Genomic DNA, 23736 nt, shown 5'->3' on the forward strand with positions numbered 1-23736 from the left:
GATCTGTCCGCCTGAGCCTCCCAAAGTGCTGTGATTACAGGTGTAAGCCACCATTCCCAGCTATTATTCACTTTTAATTGAACAAATTTAATATTCTAGATAAACTCCCTCAGGCCTCGTAGATGACAAATTTCTTTCCAAGCCAGATATTCTTTATTGTTAAGCCCTCTTTTAGGGTTCTATTATGATTGGAGAAGATTAAAATATTAGTAGGAGCTTGTGCAACCAGCTGTCACCTCCTCAGTGTGAAAACTTTCTGTATACCCCAAACTATAATAGCTGCCTGCTTCCCTCCACCCCAGTCCCTATCCCTCCTGTGTTCCTCCTGTTTGTTTGTTTGTTTCCAGTACTTTGCACTATTTGTGTTTATTTATTTGTGTATGTATTTCTTGGTTACCCTTCTCCAGAGTGCAGGCTCCTTGCCCTATTTGCTCCTGGGTTCCCAGTGCCTAGAAGAATGTTCAGTCAGTATTGTTGGATGAATATTTGAACCAGTTTTGGTCAGTCTGGAAATGCTCTGGATACTTAGTTGGAATTGCCATCTCCAGTGAGTTGGGTTTTGCATTTATTTACAGGTGTAGGCCCTGCTTCCGTGATGGTTGGGAATCTGGTTGCTGGAAAACGTATAGCACAAGCTGCTGGAAGGGATCTGGGACAAATAGAAGAGAATGATTTGGTGAGGAAGGTAAGTGTTCCTGAAATGTTGCCTTCTTACTGAAATCAAGGACAGAACTTGTACTGCAGGTAGCAGCTGAGGGATACATTATGTGACTTGTTATAAGTTGCTGACCCTGAGTCCTTTTTCTGGTTTATGACTTCAGCACCAGTTTCTGGCAGAGATCCTACAGTGGCGAGCCCAGGCGACTCCTGACCATGTACTCTTCATGCTGTTAAATGCCAAGGTATTAAAAATTCAATGGTATATCTAATCAGCTGACGACTATAGGACTATCTTAAGCACTCTTGATCGCTTTCTTTCATCAGAAAATTTGTGTTGCCATCTCTGAAGAAGGAGTTAATGGCTTTCTCCTTGCTTTGACATATGAGGGTAAACTGTGCAATCACTTTAGGATTGGAATGAGACCTCCTGGAGTGCTATGTAATACTTTCTTTTCTTATGGTACAAGCACGTCTTCTTTATTCAATTATGATAGGAGAAATGGAGCCAACAATGCAATTACATAGATACACAGATGTTCAAAATGTGTTATGTCATACAGTTTTTTTACCCAGTTGGACTTCTAATTCTTTGATTTCTGCCAGGAAGAAAATGACCTCAGACCAGCATTTTAAAAACCTAAGTTATTTCTGGTACATAATTAAATGATTTATTGCTAACAGATAAAAAGCAAATTGAAATTTACTTAAAGAGCACATTTAACTACTGGTTTCTGACAGATGGTTCGTTATAATATTGTATTTTAGGACTGGGCACGGTGGCCCACACCTGTAATCACAAAGCTTTGGGAGGCCAAGGCGGGTGGATCACATGAGGTCAGGAGTTCGAGACCAGCCTGACCAATATGTGAAACCCCGTCTCTACCAAAAATATAAAAATCAGCTGGGCCTGGTGGTGGGCGCCTGTAATCCCAGCTACTCGGGAGGCTGAGGCAGAAGAATCGCCCGAACCCGGGAGGCAGAGGTTGCAGTGAGCCGAGATTGTGCCACTGCACTCCAGCCCAGGCGACAGAGCAAGACCCTGTCTCAAAAATAAAAAGAGAAAAAGTATATATATATTTATATATTATATATAATATATAATATATATTATGATATATAAATATATATAAAAAGAAAAAATACACACATATTTTTTGAGATGGAGTCTTGCTCTGTCGCCTGGGCTGGAGTGCAGTGGCATGATCTCAGCTCACTGCAGCCTCCGCCTCCCCGGTTGAAGCGATTCTTCTGCCTCAGCCTCCCGAGTAGCTGGGATTACAGGCGCCCACCACCAGGCCCAGCTGATTTTTATATTTTTGATACAGACGGGGTTTCACATGTTGGTCAGGCTGGTCTCGAACTCCTGACCTCAGGATCCACCTTCCTCGGCCTCCCAAAGTGCTAGGATTATAGGTGTGAGCCACCACGCCCGGCCTATATATTGTATTTTAAAATTATGCATTCTGTGGGAGTCAGCTGAGTTTTTGTGTTGATGGCTGAGTCACAGGCTCAAAGTCTGTGACCATGTGGATAGCAGTATTTCTCCTCAGCAGGGGGAAGACTGGAAGTGCCTATTGGAGCTCTTAGGGGACTTATCCAAAGTATACCCATCTCCCCCATTCCCCTGGAATCTGATTTTTATTTTTATTTTTTTTGAGGAATGTATACAATAGTAGAACTTAATGAGAAGAATATACTGTGCATCTTATTGAAAAATCATTAAAAATCTTAAGAACCATTACTTTTATGACAGAAAATTTGGGAAGTTTCTTGCTCTACCTGTACATGAAGTGAGCTTCTTTTCAAGCCCATGGATTCATTAAGGTTCTCATATTTCTTTTAAAAATGTCAGCCAGGCATGGTGGCTCATGCCTATAATCCCAGCTTCTTGGAAGGATGAGGCAGGAGGATGTCTTGAACCTGGAGTTGGAGGCTGCAAGCTGCAGTAAGCTGTGATTACATAACTGCACTGCAGCTTGGGCAACAGCAAGACCATGTCAGAACAAAAAAAAGAAAAAAAAGGATCCCATACATGTCTGTCTATCTGTTTGTTTGTTTGTTTGTTTTTGGAGACAGAATCTCGCTTTGTCGCCCAGGCATTGGCTCAAGTGATCCTCCCACTTCTGCCTCTTGAGTAGCTGGGACTACAGGCACGTGCCACCACCATACCTGACTGATTTTTTTTGTATTTTCAGTGGAGAGGAGATCTTGCTATGTTGCCAAGGCTTGTCTTGAACTCCTGGGCTCAAGCAGTGCCCCCACCTCATCCTCCCAAAGTGCTAGGGTTACAGGTGTGAGCCACCCTGTCCAGCTCCACACGTCTTTGATTTTAGGGGAATTTTCACTAGAATTGATAATTTGCTAAGGATAATCTACAAAGGCACAAGCCTTTTTCAGGTATGGTGTTGAACTGGCTGTGCTTATTATAGTTTATTTGCTTTCTGAGCTTTGACCCGCTTATCCTTTCTGTTGTTTAAAGGGAACCGCTGTATGCACAGCCAGCTGCCTTCAGCTTCATAAACGAGCAGAGAGGATTGCGGCCGTTCTTGGTGATAAGGGACATCTAAATGCAGGAGATAATGTGGTGTTGCTCTATCCACCTGGTAAGCATTGGATTGGTAGACTAGACTTTAAGCTCCAATACTAGACTGACTACAAATTATAAGAGGATAGGCACTCAGGGCCACTCTCTGTGACTTGCAGGCAGTGTACTTCCCAACACTTAGAAGACCATGCACACAGGCTGAAGTGGGAACCAAGCCTCACCCCCCACGTTGTGCAGTACAGTGGCTCTCCTGGGACTATGTCTGTTTTTGCACCCTTATGTTTCTATTAGTGCCTGGCACATAAAAGTCACTCAGTAAATAATGAATGAATGAAGTCTTCAGCTGCTTGGCTTTTGGAAACTCTCAAAACAGATGCTTTGTTTCTGTGAATGTTCAGGAATGGGGCAATTTCACCCAGTCCCCAAAGAAATGTTGTGCGTGAATTCTGTGAACATTTTTCATATTATGATTGATGTTACTCAGGAGGAATAACTGCAGAAACCGGGAATGGTTAACTAGGAAAATAAAAGAATGGAGATAGGAGAGGTGAGCAAGCCCTGAGCTTTTAAAAAATATTTAGAAGGCTGCTCTATAAAGAGCAATCAGACTTCTTAGATGTTGTTGAAGGGATGTGAGTTTTCATATTATGATTTAGTCTTCTTTTGTTATTGCTACTTTCATGTTCTGATTTAATTCAACAACCTTGTCTTCATAGTAAGAGGGGTTCAGAATTATTTGGCATAAAGATTCAAAATTCTGGGTGAAATATTTGAGTCTTCCCTTCGTTATTTCTGTCACCTAATTCACTCATACATCCAGCTTTTTTTGGCCTATTATCCCCCCACACTTCATATTGTTCTGTGATTTTTTTGTTTATTTTATTTTTAAGACGGAGTCTCGCTCTGCCACTCAGGCTGGAGTGCAGTGGCATGATCCCAGCCCACTGCAACCTCTGCCTCCCTGGTTCCAGTGATTCTCCTGCCTCAACCTCCTGGGTAGCTGGGATTACAGGCACCCGCCACCATGCCCAGCTAATTTTTGTATTTTTAGTAGAGATGGGGTTTCAGCATGTTGGCCAGGCTCGTCTCAAACTCCTGACCTCAGGTGATCCACCTGCCCCAACCTTCCAAAGTGCTGGGATTATAGGTGTGCGCCACAAGGCCTGGCTCATTCTGTGATTCTTATGCGCTGCCTTATTTACCGAGATACTGAGATTTCATAGAAGATCACGTGATAGAGCAGTCCCCGCTATTGTATGCCCAAGAGATGGCCTTGCACCTGTCAGTTGGCGAGAGGCCACGGGGAAGGACCTGAGCTCTTCCTAAGGAGGCCTCTGCCCAAAGTCGTCCTCAGACTGAGTCATACTTTGCTCCCTAAAACTCACACCCCTTCAACAACATCTAAGAAGTCTGATTGTTCTTTTTAGAGCAGCCTTCTAAATATTTTTAAAAAGCTCAGGGCTTCCTTACCTCTCCTTTCTCCATTCTTTTATTTTCCTAATTAACCATTCCTGGTTTCTCCAGTTACTTCTCCTGAGTAATATAAAGTAATAATATCAATATACCTTCTTCACAAATATTTCAGGAGTTTACTTCTGATTTCCTTCCTTTTTTGTTAATTGTTTTCTCTATATTTTCTAAAGTTTTATATGCTTCCTTCTTTCACTTTCAATATCTTCTGCTAGAGTCTGTTAAATTATGGTCTACAGAACCTGTCTTGCACATGATTTAACCGTTTTGGAAAATTTGCCTTTTAGTTTCTCAGTGCTCTTAGGCAGTTCAGTGCCTCTCCTGACAGGGTCTTTTGTCTTGCAGGCATTGAGTTAATCGCTGCCTTCTATGGCTGCCTGTATGCGGGCTGTATACCTGTGACGGTCAGACCTCCACATGCTCAGAACCTCACGGCCACGCTGCCCACTGTCCGAATGATTGTTGATGTAAGTACCAGCTGTATCTTGCCTTGTCCTCATCTCCTAAAATCCAGATTCAGACAGCTAAGGATCCTTACTAATTTTCCAATTTTGTTAAGTCAGGAATTCAAATTTGTCTCTTGGAAACTACCTCCTTTTTGTTAGTCAAGCCAAAACAACCATCATTATTCAGCGAAGGAACTGGGGGAAAGTGGTTATTGGTGAGATGCAGAATTGTATGCAGTTATCATGAACATTAAGGAGGTGAAGCAGCTGTTAGTATTTCTCCAACAAAAACACAAAAAGTAGCCAGGCATTGTGGCACATGCCTGTAGTCGCAGCTACTCAGGAGGCTGAGGCAGGAGGATCCCTTGAGTCTGGGAGGTGGAGGTTAGACGTGAGCTGAGATTACACCACCGCACTCCAGCCTGAGCAGACCCTGTCTCAAAAAAAAAAAAAAGTTTCCCCCTCCCCTTCTGTCTAAAATGTGATGTCTGATATTTTTCCTGCTAAATTATCTGGGTGATTTTAAATGCCAAACTGAATTAACCGTGGTGTCAGGTCACTTCTATTTTAGTTACTTTTGTGAATTTACTTGGTTTAGCATTAAAAGGTGTCCAGACCTTACTCTGGAGATGATAGAAGTCTTTATAGGATATGAGAGTTAAAGAAAATAAGGTAAGTGTGTATTGCATCAGATCCTAGTGTTTACAGCAAGGGGAAGCCTTGGCCAGTGCTGATAGATTACAAAATTCCAGTTCATGTAGCATTTGCTTCTCTGAGAACTGCTGCTCTGTCAGCAAAAAAGGAGCCCACGGTATAAAAGCCATGATCACCATAGATGATTTTATTACAAAGTGTAATTCAGCAAAATGCCCTTGTTATATTCTACAAAGTGGGCCAGAAAAGCAGGGAGGGGAGTTGCTGTTGATGCAGTTCGTGGGCAAAGTAGGTCACTTTGCATTTCTGTGTATAGCTGGGCAAGAGAACCTAGTTTCTGTGAGAGCTTATATCAGCATCGGGGTTCCTTAGGTTCAGCGTATGGTCTAGGTGTAGTAAGTCTCGTTATTCACTAGAGACTGGGGCAGTTTCCTTCAAACATGGTTATCTGATTCTTCTCATTTCCTGAGCACTACAAAATCCACATCTTTTTTTTTTTTTTTTTTGAGACGGAGTCTCGCTCTGTCACCCAAGCTGGAGTGCAGTGGCCGGATCTCAGCTCACTGCAAGCTCCACCTCCCGGGTTCACGCCATTCTCCTGCCTCAGCCTCCCGAGTAGCTGGGACTACAGGCGTCCGCCACCTCGCCCAGCTAGTTTTTTGTATTTTTTTAGTAGAGACGGGGTTTCACCGTGTTAGCCAGGATGGTCTCGATCTCCTGACCTTGTGATCTGCCCGTCTCGGCCTCCCAAAGTGCTGGGATTACAGGCTTGAGCCACCGCGCCCGGCCCAAAATCCACATCTTTATTTAATTGTGGTCTTAATGAAATCATGGGATTGTGGGATCCATACTGAGATTATAATTATGAAATATTTTGAGAATCACTGTTATAAACAATACAGTGTATTGTGAACAGGTCCATCATCCTGAGAGAGTTAAATGTCACACATTTCCAGAAGGAAACATGCAAGGGAGTAAACTGACCTCATCTGTCCCACATGTGTTCTTTAAAACTGTCCTATCCAGTGTAGTACATGAGTGGCTTTTAGCAGCAGCCAGGGCCTGTGGTGCCGTGTTGGGGCTGAACCTCCTGATGCTTATTGTTGTCCATTTGTTTTCTAGGTCAGCAAAGCAGCCTGTATTCTCACTGGTCAGACCCTAATGCGGCTACTGAGGTCCCGAGAGGCAGCAGCAGCAGTGGATGTGAAAACCTGGCCAACCATCATTGACACAGGTGAAAGGGAGACTTCTCCTGAGGGTGGAGGGAATGAGAGCTCACAATACCTGAGATCTCGTCTCTTCTCATGCCAGACTTGTTTACCCTGCCTTTATGTCTTCTGCCTGCTAAGACAGAGGCAAAACCTAGCATCAGTAAGCTTGTGCAGGACTAAACACTGACAGCAGATGCAAAGGGCAAGATCACAGTCTGCTAAGAGCTCTCCAAACAAAAGTGTTTTGCTGATACTCTTGGCATCATCAAAAGGTGGTTAGGTTTTTATGCTACATGTAACTATGTATATGTAGGGCCAAGTAAAATATTGAGACAATCTGATCCTTTTGTTCGAGATGTGATATTGTTGAAATAATACTGGACTGGGAGTCAGGTGATTTGGGTTCTGGCTCAAGCTTCATTACCTACTGCCTGTGTAATCTTGACTGAAATTACCCTTTCCTAAGCTACTGCCTACCCCTGCCTGACCTGTATATTTATTGAGAAGATAAAATGCAGTGTAATATGAAAATACTATACTTTGAAAGCCATAAAGTGCAAAATTTTTAGATAGTATTCATATTAAAGAAGGGGGTAAGATAAGGGAATAGCTGAAAAAGCTGTGGTATAGGAAGAATGTGGGTTTTGGAGTCAGGCAGGTAAGGTTTAAGTCCTGTATATCTGCTACTCTCTGAGTATCCTTACTAACCTGTCTATAAAGTGGGAGTTGTAAAGATTAAATGATGTAATGCAGAGCTCCTAGCATGTAATCATAATGATAACATCTAACCTTCATTGAGCCGTTATGTCAGTCATTTAATGTGTTATATGCTTTTATCCTTACCCTATAAGTTGTTATTTTTATCCTCATTTTGCAGATTAGAAAACTGAGGGAAGTTAAATAAGCAGCAGAACTGAAATTCAAATCCAGCCAGTTTGGCTCCATTCCCAGCCTCTTAACCATTAATGTCCTCCCTACCCTTTTTTTTTAAAAAAAAAAACTGGATTCAAATGCAGGAATGACATGTATTTGTGGTTGTTGTGTACCAGATGCCGAACTGGGTTTTTTAAATATTTATTACTGAAGGATAGAAGCACAGGTGTATATATATGTATCACAAATGGATTGTGTTGGTGTTAATGATGCTGGTAGATCTATGGTTAATGGGCTGAATCACAACAGGAAGGTTTCTTTAGGCACTTGAGTGGTCATATGAGTGACCCTTCCCTGCATAAAGGGAGGTCAAAGGTGATAGTCTTTCATTTGACCAGAAATGGGTGCCCCATGATTTGGTGATTTAAAACTCACAGTTAGACGTCCTTCTTGATCCAGAAAGCCAAAGGAGCCATTGAAGAGGTATGGCTGGAGCCAAAGGACATCTTTGACATCCCTAGTTTTAGCATACTTATAAAGCACACGGGGGGAAGTAGAGGAGGTATCATAAATGAGTGAAAGCAGCGAATTACTAGTTCTTGGCTACCATTCTCTTTTGGAGACAGAGCCCTCACTCTGTCACCCAGGCTGGAATGCAGGGCCGCGATCTCGGCTCACTGCAACCTCCACCTCCCAGGTTCAAGGGATTCTCCTGCCTCAGCCTCCCGAATAGCTGGGATTACAGGTATGAACCACCATGCCTGGCTAATTTTTGTATTTTTAGTAGAGACAGGGGTCGCCATGTTGGCCAGGCTGGTCTCGAACCCCAGTCCTCAAAGTGATCCACCTGCCTCGGCCTCCCAAAGTGCTAGGATTACAAGTGTGAGCCGCTGTGCCTAGCCACCATTTTTTTTTTTTTTTTTTTTTTTTTTTTAAAGAGACATGATCTTGATATGTTGCCCAGGTTGGTCTCAAACTCCTGGGTTCACACAGTCCTCCTGCCTCAGCCTCCCAAGTAGCTGGGACTATAGGCCTGAGTCACTGCACCGAGATAGATTACTATTCTTAAAATTCTGCCAGCTTAACCAGGCGCCATGGCTCATGCTTGTAATGCCAGCACTTTGGGAGGCTGAGGCAGGAGGATCACTTGAGCTCAGGAGTTGGAGACTAGCCTGGACAATATAGTGAGACCTCACCGCTAGAAAAAAAAAATTTTTTTTAAATTTAGCTAGGCATGGTGGCATAGACCTGTAGTCCCAGCTATTCAGGAGGCTGAGGTGGGAGGATCATTTGAGCCCAGCAGATGGAGGTTGTAGTGACCCGAGATCAAGCTACTATATTCCCACCTGGGCAATAGAGCAAGACTCTGTCTTTAGAAAAAAAAATCTGCTAAGTTAACTTAGAGAAATACTTCCCAACTTTTAAATCCATACACGATTAATATAACACATACTAAAGTGTAAATAATGAACTTTAACTTGAAACCAGCATAACAGCTAATGCTTTTTAAGCATTTCTTCAGTAGGTTGCTTTAAAAGTGCTTTATGTGAATTAACTTCCCAACAGTTCTATGAGGGTAGGTATTATTTTAGAGATTCGTTTTAGAGAAGAAGAGAACAGCCACAAAGAGGTGAAATAACTCCAGGGTCACGTAGCTGATGCTAGAGCTGGCATTTGAACAGCAGTCTGCTTCCTACTGTGTTCTGTTTCCCCTTACTAAGCTGCTAGCAGATACATTTACCTGATGTAGATTTGCTTGCCTGGGTTGTCCAGTGTTGTCCTCAACCCCAGCCTACCTCTAAGAATGACATATGTGAGCTACTTGGTTAAATAGGAGAAGCCTAAGCTTTAGCAAATCCCCAAAGCTAAATTTGGCCATAGCAAAGCCACAGAAAACCAGTTGAAGAGCAATGATTTTCATGTTCCCGCATGTTGGATTGACATCAGGTTTTTTTCTTTTCATGGCAGATGATTTACCCAGGAAACGGTTACCTCAGCTGTATAAACCACCCACTCCTGAGATGTTGGCATATCTTGATTTTAGTGTCTCCACAACTGGCATGCTTACAGGAGTGAAGGTAAGCTGCATGCTGGAAAAATGCCACGTCTGCCAAAAAATAGAGATGACCACTGCCCCAGAAACTTTAGACGCAGAGGCTAAGTGGTTGTACCAGAGACCGGTAGGCAGAGTGAGGATCAAGGGTCGCTGCTCTATTTAAATAAAGGCATTGGCTCCTCTGGAATGAGTTATCGCAAGGAATTTGTATTAAGTGTCTGAACCTAGCATTGAAGCTGAAAGATAATAGTTTGTTAAAATATGTATGAAATCTGATATTTAGATATCATAAAATTCAGTATTTGATTGGGCGCGGTGGCTCACGCCTGTTACCCCAGCTCCTTCGGAGGCCAAGGCAGGCAGATCACCTGAAGTCTGGAGTTCGAGACCAGCCTGAACAACATGGAAAACCCCTTCTCTACTAAAAATAGAAAATTAGCCGGGCGTGGTGGTGCATGTCTGTAATCCCAGCTACTTGGGAGGCTGAGGTTGCGGTGAGCTGAGATCGTGCCATTGCACCACAACCTGGACAACAGGAGCGAAACTCCGTCTTAAAAAAAAAAAAAAAATTAGCCGGGCGCGGTGGCTCAAGCCTGTAATCCCAGCACTTTGGGAGGCCGAGACGGGCGGATCACGAGGTCAGGAGATCAAGACCATCCTGGCTAACACGGTGAAACCCTGTCTCTACTAAAAAATACAAAAAAAAAATTAGCCGGGCGAGGTGGCAGGCGCCTGTAGTCCCAGCTACTCGGGAGGCTGAGGCAGGAGAATGGCGTAAACCCGGGAGGCAGAGCTTGCAGTGAGCTGAGATCCGGCCACTGCACTCCAGCCTGGGTGACAGAGCGAGACTCCGTCTCAAAAAAAAAAAAAAAAAAAAAAAATTTACTAATGAACAGAAATATGTTCCCTTAATGGAGACTTAGGTTAGGCTTTGAAGCACTAAAAATTATACATTGTTTTGAGGAGTTTAGGGAATTGAAACTCCTCAAAGCTGTCGTCAGAGCTGTTTTGCTGCCTGTGGGATGACAGTTCCAGCCTGTTCCATTTTCCATACTTTGCAGATGTCCCACTCTGCAGTGAACGCTCTGTGTCGAGCCATCAAGCTCCAGTGTGAGTTGTACTCTTCTCGGCAGATCGCCATCTGCCTTGACCCTTACTGTGGACTTGGCTTCGCGCTCTGGTGTCTCTGCAGGTAGGGATGGAAAAGCCAAGGAGACAGAATGTGTGGGGGTGTACTTTATGGCCATGACCATCTCATCCTTTCCTTTGCTCCCTTAATTTGGTAAAGTTTCAGTAAAATGCTAGTGTTTTCAGAATTTATGGATCTACTGTGTCTGTGAAGTTTGTTTAAAAACAGTTTTGTCTGTATTCCCTTTGTTATTTTCTGTTAATTTTATTCTTCATACAAAATGGCAGTGATCCTGTTACTTGCTCTCTTCTCCACCATGTAATCCTTGCTTTAGAAGCAAAGCCAAGTAGAATGATGATTCTCGGGTGAAATATGTCATGCTTTGACAGCCAGCATGTACCCCCTAGGCTTGGCAGGAAGGAGCACAGTGGGATGGGATGACAGCATGTGGATGGAAAGTAGCACGTTTGCCCTGGCCAAGTTGCTCCTTGCGGAATACAGATCCCAGCTCCTCTCACCACTCCCCCAGAGAACCTCATCTCAGACCTGCATTTTTATCTCCTTGGTGTACATCATGAATGCTTCATAGATGCGGGCAGCTCAACGTTCTCCTCCTGTTCTCTCTTTGTTAGGGTAGGATCATCCATGTAGGGGTCCACACTAGAAACATGGGTCTTATCTTCAGATTCTATATTTTCATGTCTTGTGTCTAATCAAATGTATGTCCTTTGGCTTGGTTGTTCTACACCTATATGTACATAAGAATCACTTGGGGGTCTTTCAACAAAAATTAATGGGACTCCCCAAGACTTATTAATCTTCATCTCCAGAGGTGGTGACCACACCACCAGTATTTTGAAATACAGGATTCCTGAGCTTCTAGTGATTCTGATCTGTAAACAGGTTTAGGCATAAAATCACTGCCATTTTGTATGAGCCAAGAGTTTAAGCTTTGTGGCTATAGAAGAGACATGATAGGAACCCTGTTCCTTCCTTTTTTTTATTCTAAAAAAAAAAAAAACTATTGTGTTGATAGTTCTTCCTGTTGATGGACTGAATATGGATATAAGGATCCATATTTCCTTTCTGTCCTTTTTCCTTTTCTTTCTTTCTTTTTTTTTCTGTTTTTTGTTTTGTTTTGTTTTGTTTTTTCTTTTTTTTTTTTTTTGAGACAGAGTCTCGCTCTGTCGCCCAGGCTGGAGTGCAGTGGCCAGATCTCAGCTCACCGCAAGCTCCGCCTCCTGGGTTTACGCCATTCTCCTGCCTCAGCCTCCCGAGTAGCTGGGACTATAGACGCCCGCCACTGCGCCCGGCTAGTTTTTTTTGTATTTTTTAGTAGAGACGGGGTTTCACCGTGTTAGCCAGGATGGTCTCGATCTCCTGACCTCGTGATCCGCCCATCTCGGCCTCCCAAAGTGCTGGGATTACAGGCTTGAGCCACCGCGCCCGGCCTGTTTTATTTTTTTTTGAGTCAGTGTCTTGCTCTGTTGCCCAGGCTGGAGTGCAGTGGTGCAATCTCAGCTCACTGCAACCTCCACCTCCCAAGCTCAAGCGATCCTTCCACCTCAGCCTCCTGAGTAGCTGGGAGTACAGGTGCACACCACCACACCCAGCTAATTTTTTAGTAGAGACAGCATTTTGCCATGTTGCCCAGGCTGGTCTCAAACTCCTGGACTCAGGCAGTCCACCTACCTTGACCTCCCAAAGTAGTGGGATTACAGGTGTGAGCCACCACGCCCAGCCCCATTCCTTCTTTTTTATCCTGGGCTACACTGTTGGGTTCAAGCCTGTATCACCTCTCACCTGAACTATTGCAGCCTCTCCTGTGTCTCAACTTTCAGTGGCTCGCATCACCAATCCCTACTCCATATGTCCATATTGTCAGTGTTGCCCCAACTTAAAGTTGCAATGACTGCCTGCTGGGTGAAGTATAAACTCCTTCATATGATGGTTAAGCCCTGTCACAGTTTGGCCTTAGCCCTTCGGGCCTTACTCCTCCGTGCACCCTGTGTGCTAGGATTTCAGTTGAATACTCTCTCTCTCTCATTTTTTTTTTTTTTTTAGGAGACAGGGTCTCAATCTGTCGCCCAGTCTGAAGTGCAGTGGCACAGTCACAGCTCACTGCAGCCTCTCGTGCTCAAGTGATCCTCCCACCTCAGCCTCCCAAGTAGCTGGGACTATAGGTGTGTGCCACCACGCCTGGCTAATTGTTAAAAAAGCTTTTTTGTAGAGGCATGAGTTTTGCTTTATTACCCAGGCTGGTCTTCAACTTCTGGGCTCCAGCAATCCTCCCATCACGGCCTCCCAGAGTACTGGGATTACAGGCATAAGCCACCGTGCCCGGCCACTTGAATACTAATAATATTTCTGATGGCTTCAAACATGCTGTACTTATCAGCCTTTGTATATGTTGTTCCTCTGCCTAGAACACCCTCACTACTGTCCCCACTTCTTCTGGTCACTGTCAAATTCATATTCATTCTTCAAGCTCCAGCTCAAGTGTCACCAGCTCAGTGAAGCACTACCACTCCCCCACCCTGCCTTATCGAGCTTGAATGAATTGCTGTTTATTCTGTGATCTCAATGTTCTTGATTTACATCTCATATTCAGAGCATCAATAAAATGGCTATTAACATCTTTAAAAGAAACCATAGGAGTAAAATCCAGTCCACACATAAGGTTTCTGAAGAAAAAGAGGAAAAAATGCTACTCCATCGGGGTTTTAAAGATTAGTTATTAGGAATTACCTTTCCAGAATATTTAGTATCATCTTGACCATATTAACTAGCTTGAGGGCAGCTGTAAGAATGTTATGTAGACTAAAGCAACCTACCACAGTCTGCTTTACTTCATAGTCTCTCCTCTTGCGAGTTGTATAGGAACAAGACTGATTCTTAGAGCTTTACATCTCATGTCCCTACAGTGTCCTTTACACTCGGTAAATATCTGTGGAATTGGTGGGGTTCTGAAGTATCAGGTGTCGAGGATGAACTGATGATTCCAGCTGTTGTCTATTTCACTGCAGTGTCTATTCAGGCCACCAGTCTGTCTTAATTCCTCCTATGGAGTTAGAGAACAACCTTTTCCTCTGGCTCGCCACGGTCAACCAGTACAAAATAAGGGACACTTTCTGCTCCTATTCAGTGATGGAGCTCTGCACCAAAGGACTTGGCAACCAAGTGGAAGTGCTAAAGGTAAGAAGCAGCTCCAGCAGGTGGGCAGTCCCAAAAGGTTTTGAAGAAATGAGCCAGGACATAACAGAGCTAGAGCAGGGCCTAATAGACATGTTTGCTTGCCTTTTTCAAGTCACTCAGTTTAAAAAGGGTGTATTGCAAACCTTGGCAAGTTTATCTCTTCCACCTTCCTAATTTAGTGCACTCTTTCACAGTTTAATATGATTCTTACTTTGTGGACTAGAAGGGGGAACTGGTTGGGAGGCTAACTGGAAAGACTTTATATAAACATAAAAGGGAACTGTGGCTTCCAATACTTTTCCTAATAGAATTTGAAACCTCAAAATATTAAGAATTCAGAATATCCCCAAAGATAAGGGTAACTCATTCATTCATGTGTGTGTTGAATGATGATCTGTCTGACTGGCATATGAGAAAGTCAGAAAATACTGAATTTTCTTTGATAGAAAAATTTGATTTTTGGAATGCATAGAGACAAGAGATTAGATTGCCAGAGTTCTAGATTAATTTTTCTCTCAGTCCCATCAAATATGGGGACATCTAAGGTACAGAAACGAGGAGGGATAAAAAAATACTGCTGAAGAGCCTTAGATTTTTAGAAGAAAGAGGAAGGAACTAGAGAATGAGTGAATTTACCAGCAGATAGTGATTTTAATGGGATGCCTTGGCCGTTTCTTCTTTTCTGAAAGCTACTTTTCTCTGTATGCCTGAGGTGAGAATACACAATTACTTGGCTTTTCCTGACCAAGGAGCTAGAACAGTGGCCTTACCTGTTCAGTTATTTTATGATCCTACTGACTTGATTCCCACATAATGGTGTCTTGCAGACCAGAGGGATCAACCTCTCCTGCGTCCGGACCTGTGTGGTGGTGGCAGAGGAGCGGCCCCGCGTTGCACTCCAGCAGTCCTTCTCCAAGCTCTTCAAAGACATCGGGCTGTCCCCGCGGGCCGTCAGCACCACTTTTGGATCAAGAGTCAATGTAGCAATATGTTTACAGGTGACCCTCATGACATCTTGTCTGCTCACAAACAGGAGAGGAATGTGGAGTATCCCAGAGCATGGGCTTTGGAGCCAGGCTGCCTGGGCTTGGGCCTCAGCCACGCTTACTTGCTTTAGAACTTTGGGGTTTTTAATCTCGATTTCTTTGTGTCTCATTTTGCTCACCTGTAAAGTGAAGGTAGCAGTACTGTGCTTCTCCAGGCAGCTCTGCACAATCACTGAGCTGCCAGCTTGGAGCTCTTGAAACAGTGCTAGCCGTGAGCGTGTGTTAGTGTTTATTTGAGTCGCTGTCATGTGGTCATGATGATGAGTCACAAAGATTTGAGTCCTATTTGGATTTCACTTGTATCTGACCTGTTTTTCCTTTTTCTTTTTTTTTTTTTATTTGAGATGGAGCCTTGCTCTGTCACCCCGGCTGGAGTGCAGTGGCGCAATCTCAGTTCACTGCAACCTCCGCCTTCTGGGTTCAAGCGGTTCTCTCACCTCAGCCTCCCGAGTAGCTGGGGTTACAGGCGTGCACCACCACGCCTGGCTATTTTTTGTATTTTTAGTAGAGACAGGGTTTCACCCTGTTGGCCAAGCTGGTCTCAAACTCCTGACCTCAAGTGATCCAGCCACCTCAGCCTCCCAAAGTGCTGGGATTACAGACATGAGCCACCATGCCCGGTCTGACCTTCTGTTTTTCTGTCTCTATATTCTATACCATTTTTTTTTCTTTTTCTTTTTCTTTTTTTTGAGACAGAGTCTCGCTCTGTCGCCCAGGCTGGAGTGCAGTGGCCAGCTCTCAGCTCACTGCAAACTCCACCTCGTGGGTTTACGCCATTCTCCTGCCTCAGCCTCCCGAGTAGCTGGGACTACAGGCGCCTGCCACCTCGCCCGGCTAGTTTTTTGTATTTTTTAGTAGAGACGGGGTTTCACCGTGTTAGCCAGGATGGTCTTGATCTCCTGACCTCATGATCCGCCCGTCTCGGCCTCCCAAAGTGCTGGGATTACAGGCTTGAGCCACCGCGCCCGGCCTCTTTATTTTTTTCAGACAATAATCTTGTATTCTCTTCTCCATCCAGATGGCAGCTTTGTCATGTTATTCTTGATAGGTAAATAACAGAAAAGGGACTAGAACTGAGACTTAATTTTATGTATTAATAGCTAATAAAGCAAATATAGGGCCAAGTGTGTTCATGCCTATAATCCCAGCACTTTGTGAGGCCAAGGCAGGAGGATTGCTTGAGCCCTGAAGTTTGAGACCAGCCTGGGCAACATAGTTGAGACCTCATCTCTCCCCTACCCCCACCACCCACCCGCAAAAAAAAATAGCTGGGCTTGGTGGTACATGCCTCTAGTCCCAGCTACCTGGAAGTCTGAGGCAGGCGGATTGCTTGAGCCCAGGAAGTTGAGGCTGCAGTGAGCTGTGATTGTACTGCTGCACTTCAGCAGCCTGGGTGGCAGATTGAGACCCTGTTTCTTTGATAAGGCAAATATAGGCATGGACAAAAGTGAGTGAAAGAAGATAGCACACATGGGTGGATTATTTCAGGTCTTCTGTGACCTTCTTCTTTCAGAAGGGTCTTGATGGTTTAACCTTGAGCCCCATCATAATAGCCCTCTTGCTGTCACCGTGGCCAATATTGGTTTTGCAAGTCCCTGGATTGCCGACCTGTCTCACCTCTGCTTTGAATCCAGGGATGAAAGCCCTCCTCAGCATGGAAACGTTTCAGTGCTGCCACAGTCCCCATGATAAGAGTGAGAGCAGTGGGCCTAGGAGGCCACTCTCCAAGGGAGGAGAGGCAAAAAGAGTGTGGATTTTTCATGTATATGGCTAAATTGTTTTCGTTTGAAAATGTGACATACAGTTTATCGAAATTCTAAACAATGCATTGATTTGTCTTTCTTTAGGGAACCTCAGGGCCTGATCCGACTACTGTGTATGTGGATCTGAAATCACTAAGACATGACAGGTACAACAGATTTATTAATGCTCCTTTCCTACTAGTTCCTAACCATAACAAATTCGGAACCTCAGAGCCAGCATTTTCCCTCATTCCTTTTGTTCATATCTTCCAGGAGGGGAATGGGAAGAGGGAAGGGATTTGTTTTTATCATTAATACATAAGATTTACATTTATAAGAAAGCTTTAATTCTCTCAGTTGCTACACTGTTCTTTAATATTAAAGTATAATAGTTATTGCCCATATAAAAGTATTTTGTGACATTTGATATAAATTAAACTAAAATGGATAGTCCCTTTCCTCTAAGAGTTTAAAAATAATAGGACAGATCAGATAAATGAGTCAGAGTAGGGTTTTTGAAACAATACTTTATCTGAGCCTCATGGGTAAAAGCCTGCCTCCTTAGCCCAGAAGGGAATTACAGCTGTGTCCCAAGGTGAGCACTGGCCCAGGGCTCCAAGACCTCTCTTCCCAAGCCCCACCCCCTTGGGTGTATGATCTGGAGTGCTCCACAGCACTGACCTAGACCGCATAGGTAGAGCATCTCTCTCATGCAGCAGTTTGAAACCTGGGAAGATTTTGTCACCCCACTGGAGATTTGACAATGTCTGGAAACATTTTGGGTTGTCATAAAAGGGGACTTGCTACTGACATCTACTGGGCAGAGGCCAGAGGTGTTGCTAAACACTCTACAATGCACAGAATAGCCCCTTTCAACAAAAAATTACCTGGCCAAAATGTTAGTAGTGCTGAGTTTGAGAAACCCTGCTGTAGTGTGAGGAAGAGAGACAAGTTAGAGGTCGTGGGAAGGCAGCACTGAGCTGCAGGAATATGGCGACTTCTCTTCTTAAAAGCCCTATATACAGTAAATACCGTTCTTCTGCAGGGTTCGTCTTGTGGAACGCGGCGCCCCTCAGAGTTTGCTTCTCTCGGAGTCTGGAAAGGTAATTTGTTCTGTTGACCATAGGGAAGGTGGGCTGTGTGGAGAAGTGGTTCAGTTTAAAGAAACCAGAAGCCATATGATATATTAGTGTCCAGGGCAAGCCTTAATTGAAATCTGGAGATAATTTCAGCTTAGCTAATACTTTCAAATTCATATGGGTACATAGATAACAAGAATAGTAAATTTGAACTCTCTTAATTTCCATCGATTTTTAAAAGTCCAACTGATACGTTATTCATATTGACAGACCAGCAAAATGCAGTGCTCATTGTATTGTATGAAAGGTGGATAGGAGAGCTCGTTCTGTTTTTTTTTTGTTTTTGTTTTTTTTGGAGATGGAGTCTCACTCTGCCACCCAGGCTAAGTGCAGTGGCGCGATCTCAGCTCACTGCAACCTCTGCCTCCCAGGTTCAAGGAGAACTTGCCTCAGCCTCCAAGTAGCTGGGGTTACAGGCACCTGCCCCCAGGTCCAGCTAATTTTTTTTTTTTTTTTGAGACAGAGTCTCGCTCTGTGCCCCAGGCTGGAGTGCAGTGGCGCAATCTCGGCTCACTGCAAGCTCCGCCTCACGGGTTCACACCATTCTCCTGCCTCAGCCTCCTGAGTAGCTGGGACTACAGGCGCCCGCCACCCCGCCCGGCTAATTTTTTGTGTTTTTAATAGAGACGGGGTTTCACCGTGGTCTCGATCTCCTGACCTTGTGATCCGCCCGCCTCGGCCTCCCAAAGTGCTGGGATTACAGGCGTGAGCCACCGCGCCCGGCCGGTCCAGCTAATTTTTGTGTTTTTAGTAAAGAAGGGGTTTCACCATGTTGGCCAGGCTGGTCTCGAATTCCTGACCTCAGGTGATCACCTGCCTCAGCCTCCCGAAGTGCTGGGATTACAGGCATGAGCCACTGTGCCCATCTCAGTTCTGTCTTACAAATGTCACAAGGAGAAAGCTAGGAGAGGCCGACATGGGAGTGTGGTTTCAGGTCAGGGAAGACACACATGCATTTAAAGTTGAAAATAAAAATGGGGATGAGATTAAAGATATTTGAGAGAGTTAACATCTATGGGAGTAAGATTTCTTAGATTAGAATGAGGCTATAAAACGTCAAAAGAGAGATTTAGGGAGAAGCAATTTACTAAGAATGATAGGAAACCCACATGCATTATCAAGACAAGTGGGAATTTCTCTGCCCTTTGACGAGATAATGATGATACCTCAGAATCCTGTCTAGTAATTCTGAAGGGCAGAGAAAAAAATCGTGAAGGGAAAAAAAGAATCCCTGCCAAACCTACTTGGTGGTGTATCTCCCCATGGGGCGCTTACTCCAGTCTCACTCTCTGTTTGCATCTGCCGGGGTGGGGTTTTGGCTGATTTTGTCACTGCCTTGTCACATCTTCACTTGCCTCAGCAGCCAAGCACGTCTCATGAGCATTAGCCTGTGCTGGACTAAGGGAACTGTCTAGTCTCTTCCTTGAGGTTTTAGATGTTTGCACCCAGATAATGATTGAGGGCTTCTTGAGTAACCTCATACTTTAGAAACCCAAGATAAAAAGGGAGTTCGAAGGGGGCAGAATATGGGTAACCAGAGAGGCCCTTCTTTTTGTTAGAATGGCTGAGCCATTCCCTCAGCCAGTATATGTGTCTTCCTTTTCCTTCCTGAGGAAGATCCTGGGGTCGTGGATATCCTTCTGTCCTGCAAAGCTGCTGCTGTCCTCTCTCACTCTTCATGTTCCTCCAACTCTAGCAACAGCTGGAGTCTGGAGTAGAGTCACTCAGGCTGTCCCTGCCTGCTGCCCTTTCTGTTTTAAAGGGTTTTACTGCCATCATTCCAGTGAATGAGAAAGAGCATGAAAAAGGAAAGGTTATTCTACAAATTCTACTGTGAAGGTCCCGATCTGCAGTTTCTCATCCCTTTGAAGAGATGGCAAACTGGCTCCCATTTTATTTTTGAGGCTGAGTTTTATTAGACCTTTGGTCTTCAATGAACTAGGAAGGTTCAGTGAGAACAAAACACAAGGTCTCTGCCATGGTCCCCTCAGGGTAGCTGCTGTGATGCCGTTGCAGCTGGCTCCCGCCCTGTGTGCCTCGCCCACCTCTCCAGCAGGTAACTAACTGTGTGTTTCCTGGAGGTCATTAGATTTCACTGAACCCAATCTTTGTATTTTCCCTTTGATTCTCAGATTTTACCTGGAGTGAAAGTGGTTATTGTTAATCCTGAGACCAAAGGGCCAGTTGGAGACTCTCACCTTGGAGAGGTTTGTAATAATTTTAATTTTTACTCTGAAAAGTCAGCAGTAAAAATCTCTAGGGTTCACATTTTAGAAATCAGTAAAACTGTGGATTTAGCTTTCCCCTGTTGTGAATAGAGTTAATTTTTTTCTGTAAGGCATGAGACTGAAACTGACAGAAGAGGGAGATTGAAACTGGGATCCAGGGAAGATTTAGGCACCCAAACTGGAAATAGTGCCAGATTTGTCCACTGACATGCCCTTAGCTAGAAAGGAAAGTGAGCAAATCCTATATGTTCCCATCTATTAAGGTATGAAACTGAAAGGAGTCACATATTTACACATTTTTAAGGTCAGATGTTATAATCTAAAATGTATCCATGTTTGCATTAAAAAAAATATATAGGCCCAGCCCTTTAACAAAAAATATTTACATATAAATACATATTACTTATATATAAGTATATAAAAATTAACTATATAAAATAGTTTTTTTTTTTTTTTTCTGAGACAGGGTGTTGCTCTGTCACCCAGGCTGTAATGCAGTGGTGCCATCTTGGCTCCCTGCAACCTCCGTCTCCCCGGTTCAAGTGATTCTCCTGCCTCAGCCTCTTGTGTAGCTGGGATTACAGGTGTACACCACCATGCCTGGCTAATTTTGTATTTTTAGTAGAGATGGGGTTTCACCATGTTGGCCAGGCTGGTCTTGAACTCCTGACCTCAAGTGATCCACCCACCTTGGCCTCCCAAAGTGTTGGGATTACAAGTGTGAGCCACCACGCCCAGCCTATTTTAAAAAGCTTTAAATGTTAATAGTAGCACCTACCTCACCTCCTGAGTAGAATCATTATACAATTAAATGTATTAATACCTGTATCTGTAATGTACATGGAACAGTGTCTGTCACATAATGATTCTCAGTAACATTATTGTTAGCTATTGCTGTTTATATTATAAACTCAGACACCCCCTGGTGTTTCCCTGTGGCCTTCCACAGTTGCCCCAGAAGCACAGAAATGATCCCTGATGTGTTCGTGGGACTCTGGAGGAGGGTGAGAAATGAGCCAGGGAGGCAGGGTAGCCTTGTGGGTGAGAGCACAGCCTCGGGAGCCACAAGAGCATGGGTGCCAGTCTCCTCATTTCTGCATGTTAGGTGAATTAGTTAACTCCTTGTTTTTTCATCCGTAAAATGGGAACAACATTGTGTGAACTATGTTGTCATGTCATATATATCTGGATGGATGGAGGTTAGGTACATGATGAGCACCTGGTAAATATCAGCTGCCTTTATTGATGCAGTTGTGGTGTTGTTAATATAAAAATGAGATTAAAAAAATCAAATCACCTGATCCAAGAGAATGAATACAGTTGTGTGTCCCCAGTGAGTTGTGACCAAAGCACTTTTCTTGTAGATTTGGGTGAACAGTCCCCATACAGCCAGCGGCTACTACACCATCTATGATAGTGAGACTCTTCAAGCTGATCATTTCAACACTCGCCTCAGCTTTGGAGATGCGGCTCAGACACTCTGGGCTCGGACAGGATACCTTGGTTTTGTCCGCCGGACTGAGCTCACAGCGGCCACTGGAGGTACTTGTGCAACTACTCCTCCCCATTGACCCTGCTTTGTGTTTCTGTAGCACTAGCTGACCTCCTTCAGCCTGCCTTGGATTGTGGAGTGTGTGTATCTAGTTACTCCCTTCTGTGACTCTTAAACCCATAAGTGACTCTCTCTTCATTTGGAGTCATGCTTTGCCCCATGAAGAGTGTCTAAGAGGTGAGCGCTTGGGGCGAGCCCAGGATCATCCCGAGCTGTGAGTCAGAGAGATGCGCCTGATGGCGAATGAGCGTCCCTGGCTAAACACAGACATTCAGTCCCTACGGGGCTGATTCCCCACCCAGGACAAGCATTACATCTTGTATCTCTTCTACCCTGCACACCACTTGGGGAGCAGAAGGAACGGCCCTATTCCCTGAGAGGGGCGTCAGTTCCAAGGAGCCATCTTGCTGAGGTATGGCAGTGCCTCGGTGTCTTGCATTGGACACAGCCTGCTTCCTGGCCAAGCCTCCGGTATAAGAATTCCCTCCCGTCACCCTCTGCCCAGTTGATTGTCATGGCTTCACTGCTGCCCGCCATCACCCTTTCTTCCAGACTGGCACTTACAGCCATTTAAAAATACCCAACACTGACTATATCCTGCACTTGAAGAAGTGATATATATATAACCTGCTGGATTTTAAAGGCCTAAATTCTCCATAGTTCCATACTGACCAGCGTCCATAGTTCCCCAGATTTCATGGAGAGGCAGGGGCAACCCAGTGGAGCAGAGGTTGGCATCCCTGCCTGGTGCCCTGGTTTTAAGCCCACCTCTGCATTTGCTGGGTGACCTTGAGCAATCACTTAGCCTCTGTTTCCTACTTAGAAAATAGGGATGACTATGTTTCTTGCCTCATGGAAATGATGTGAGATTAAAGGACGTGATGCATTTAGATGCCAAGAATGGTGCCTGGCACACAGGAAGCACCCATTAGTCTGTGTTTCTGTTGTTTTTGTCATCAGTCTTCATGAGCTCACCAGGTGATGGGAGCCTCTGCTGGACCTCCTGATCCTTTTCACTCCAACAGCTTAAATCACTTTGTTTTGCTGAATTTTTCAGAAATCTGCCTTTTTCCAGAAATTACTGCAAAATCATCTTCCTTCTGTATCCTAGCTGGATTACAAGCCTGTTAGAAACGAGGACTAGTTTCCCCTATGTTCTACAACCCTCATCTTTATATCTGTATTCCATGAAGCTACCTAGAAAGAATGACACTCGTTCATCTCCTCTCCCTCTCAACTCCTCTCTTTCCTCCTCCCCTCCCCTCTGGCTGAGTCCTGTTTGTCCTTAAAAGCTCAGGTCTGCCCTCAGCTTTTCCAGGAGCCTTCCTTGACCCTTTGAGCTGGACTCAGTGATGTCCTCTGCCCCTCCGAAACTCATGCACACTCCTGTCGCTGGGCTTGCTACATTACAACGGAATGCCTCTTTGTGTATCTTTTCCCCTGCCTCAGCTGTAAGAATCTTCAGCGCAGGAATTGGGTTTTGTCAGCTTTGTCTCCCCAGCACATAACACAGTTCCTAACATGTAGTAATAATAATAGCTAATTTCTGGTATCATTTACAATATACCACATACCATATTAACTACTGTGCATGGATTGACTCACAAATCGTCACAGCAGCCATTGATTATTATTCCCATCTCACAGAAGGGCAGTAGGATTCAGAGCCTTAAGGAATTTGCCCAGAGTTGCACAGCTGGTAGGGGCAGAGCCAGGTGACAGGCAGTCTGACCCCTGTGCTCTGGACTCCAGTGTTATGTTACACTCAGTATATGTCCGAGCCACATTTC

General features: G+C 44.4%; 1 protein-coding gene across 19 annotated transcripts in view; it reads left to right on the forward strand.

Moving 5' to 3' along the window:
• Nucleotides 1-23736, forward strand: part of DIP2B (disco interacting protein 2 homolog B) — a 257070-nt gene that overhangs the window by 225439 nt on the left and 7895 nt on the right. For all 19 annotated transcript variants that reach the window (XM_065525172.2, XM_045365223.3, XM_065525177.2 and 16 more), the window contains 13 exons: nucleotides 576-685; nucleotides 822-902; nucleotides 3140-3263; nucleotides 5021-5142; nucleotides 6898-7009; nucleotides 9828-9937; nucleotides 10977-11107; nucleotides 14071-14239; nucleotides 15067-15237; nucleotides 17133-17194; nucleotides 18073-18130; nucleotides 20299-20373; nucleotides 21759-21936. In XM_065525172.2, coding sequence (XP_065381244.1) covers nucleotides 576-685; nucleotides 822-902; nucleotides 3140-3263; nucleotides 5021-5142; nucleotides 6898-7009; nucleotides 9828-9937; nucleotides 10977-11107; nucleotides 14071-14239; nucleotides 15067-15237; nucleotides 17133-17194; nucleotides 18073-18130; nucleotides 20299-20373; nucleotides 21759-21936 — 1503 coding nt within the window. The remainder of the gene's footprint in view (nucleotides 1-575; nucleotides 686-821; nucleotides 903-3139; nucleotides 3264-5020; nucleotides 5143-6897; nucleotides 7010-9827; nucleotides 9938-10976; nucleotides 11108-14070; nucleotides 14240-15066; nucleotides 15238-17132; nucleotides 17195-18072; nucleotides 18131-20298; nucleotides 20374-21758; nucleotides 21937-23736) is intronic.

This window comes from Macaca fascicularis, chromosome 11 (assembly GCF_037993035.2).
Source record: "Macaca fascicularis isolate 582-1 chromosome 11, T2T-MFA8v1.1".
NCBI lineage: Eukaryota > Metazoa > Chordata > Mammalia > Primates > Cercopithecidae > Macaca > Macaca fascicularis.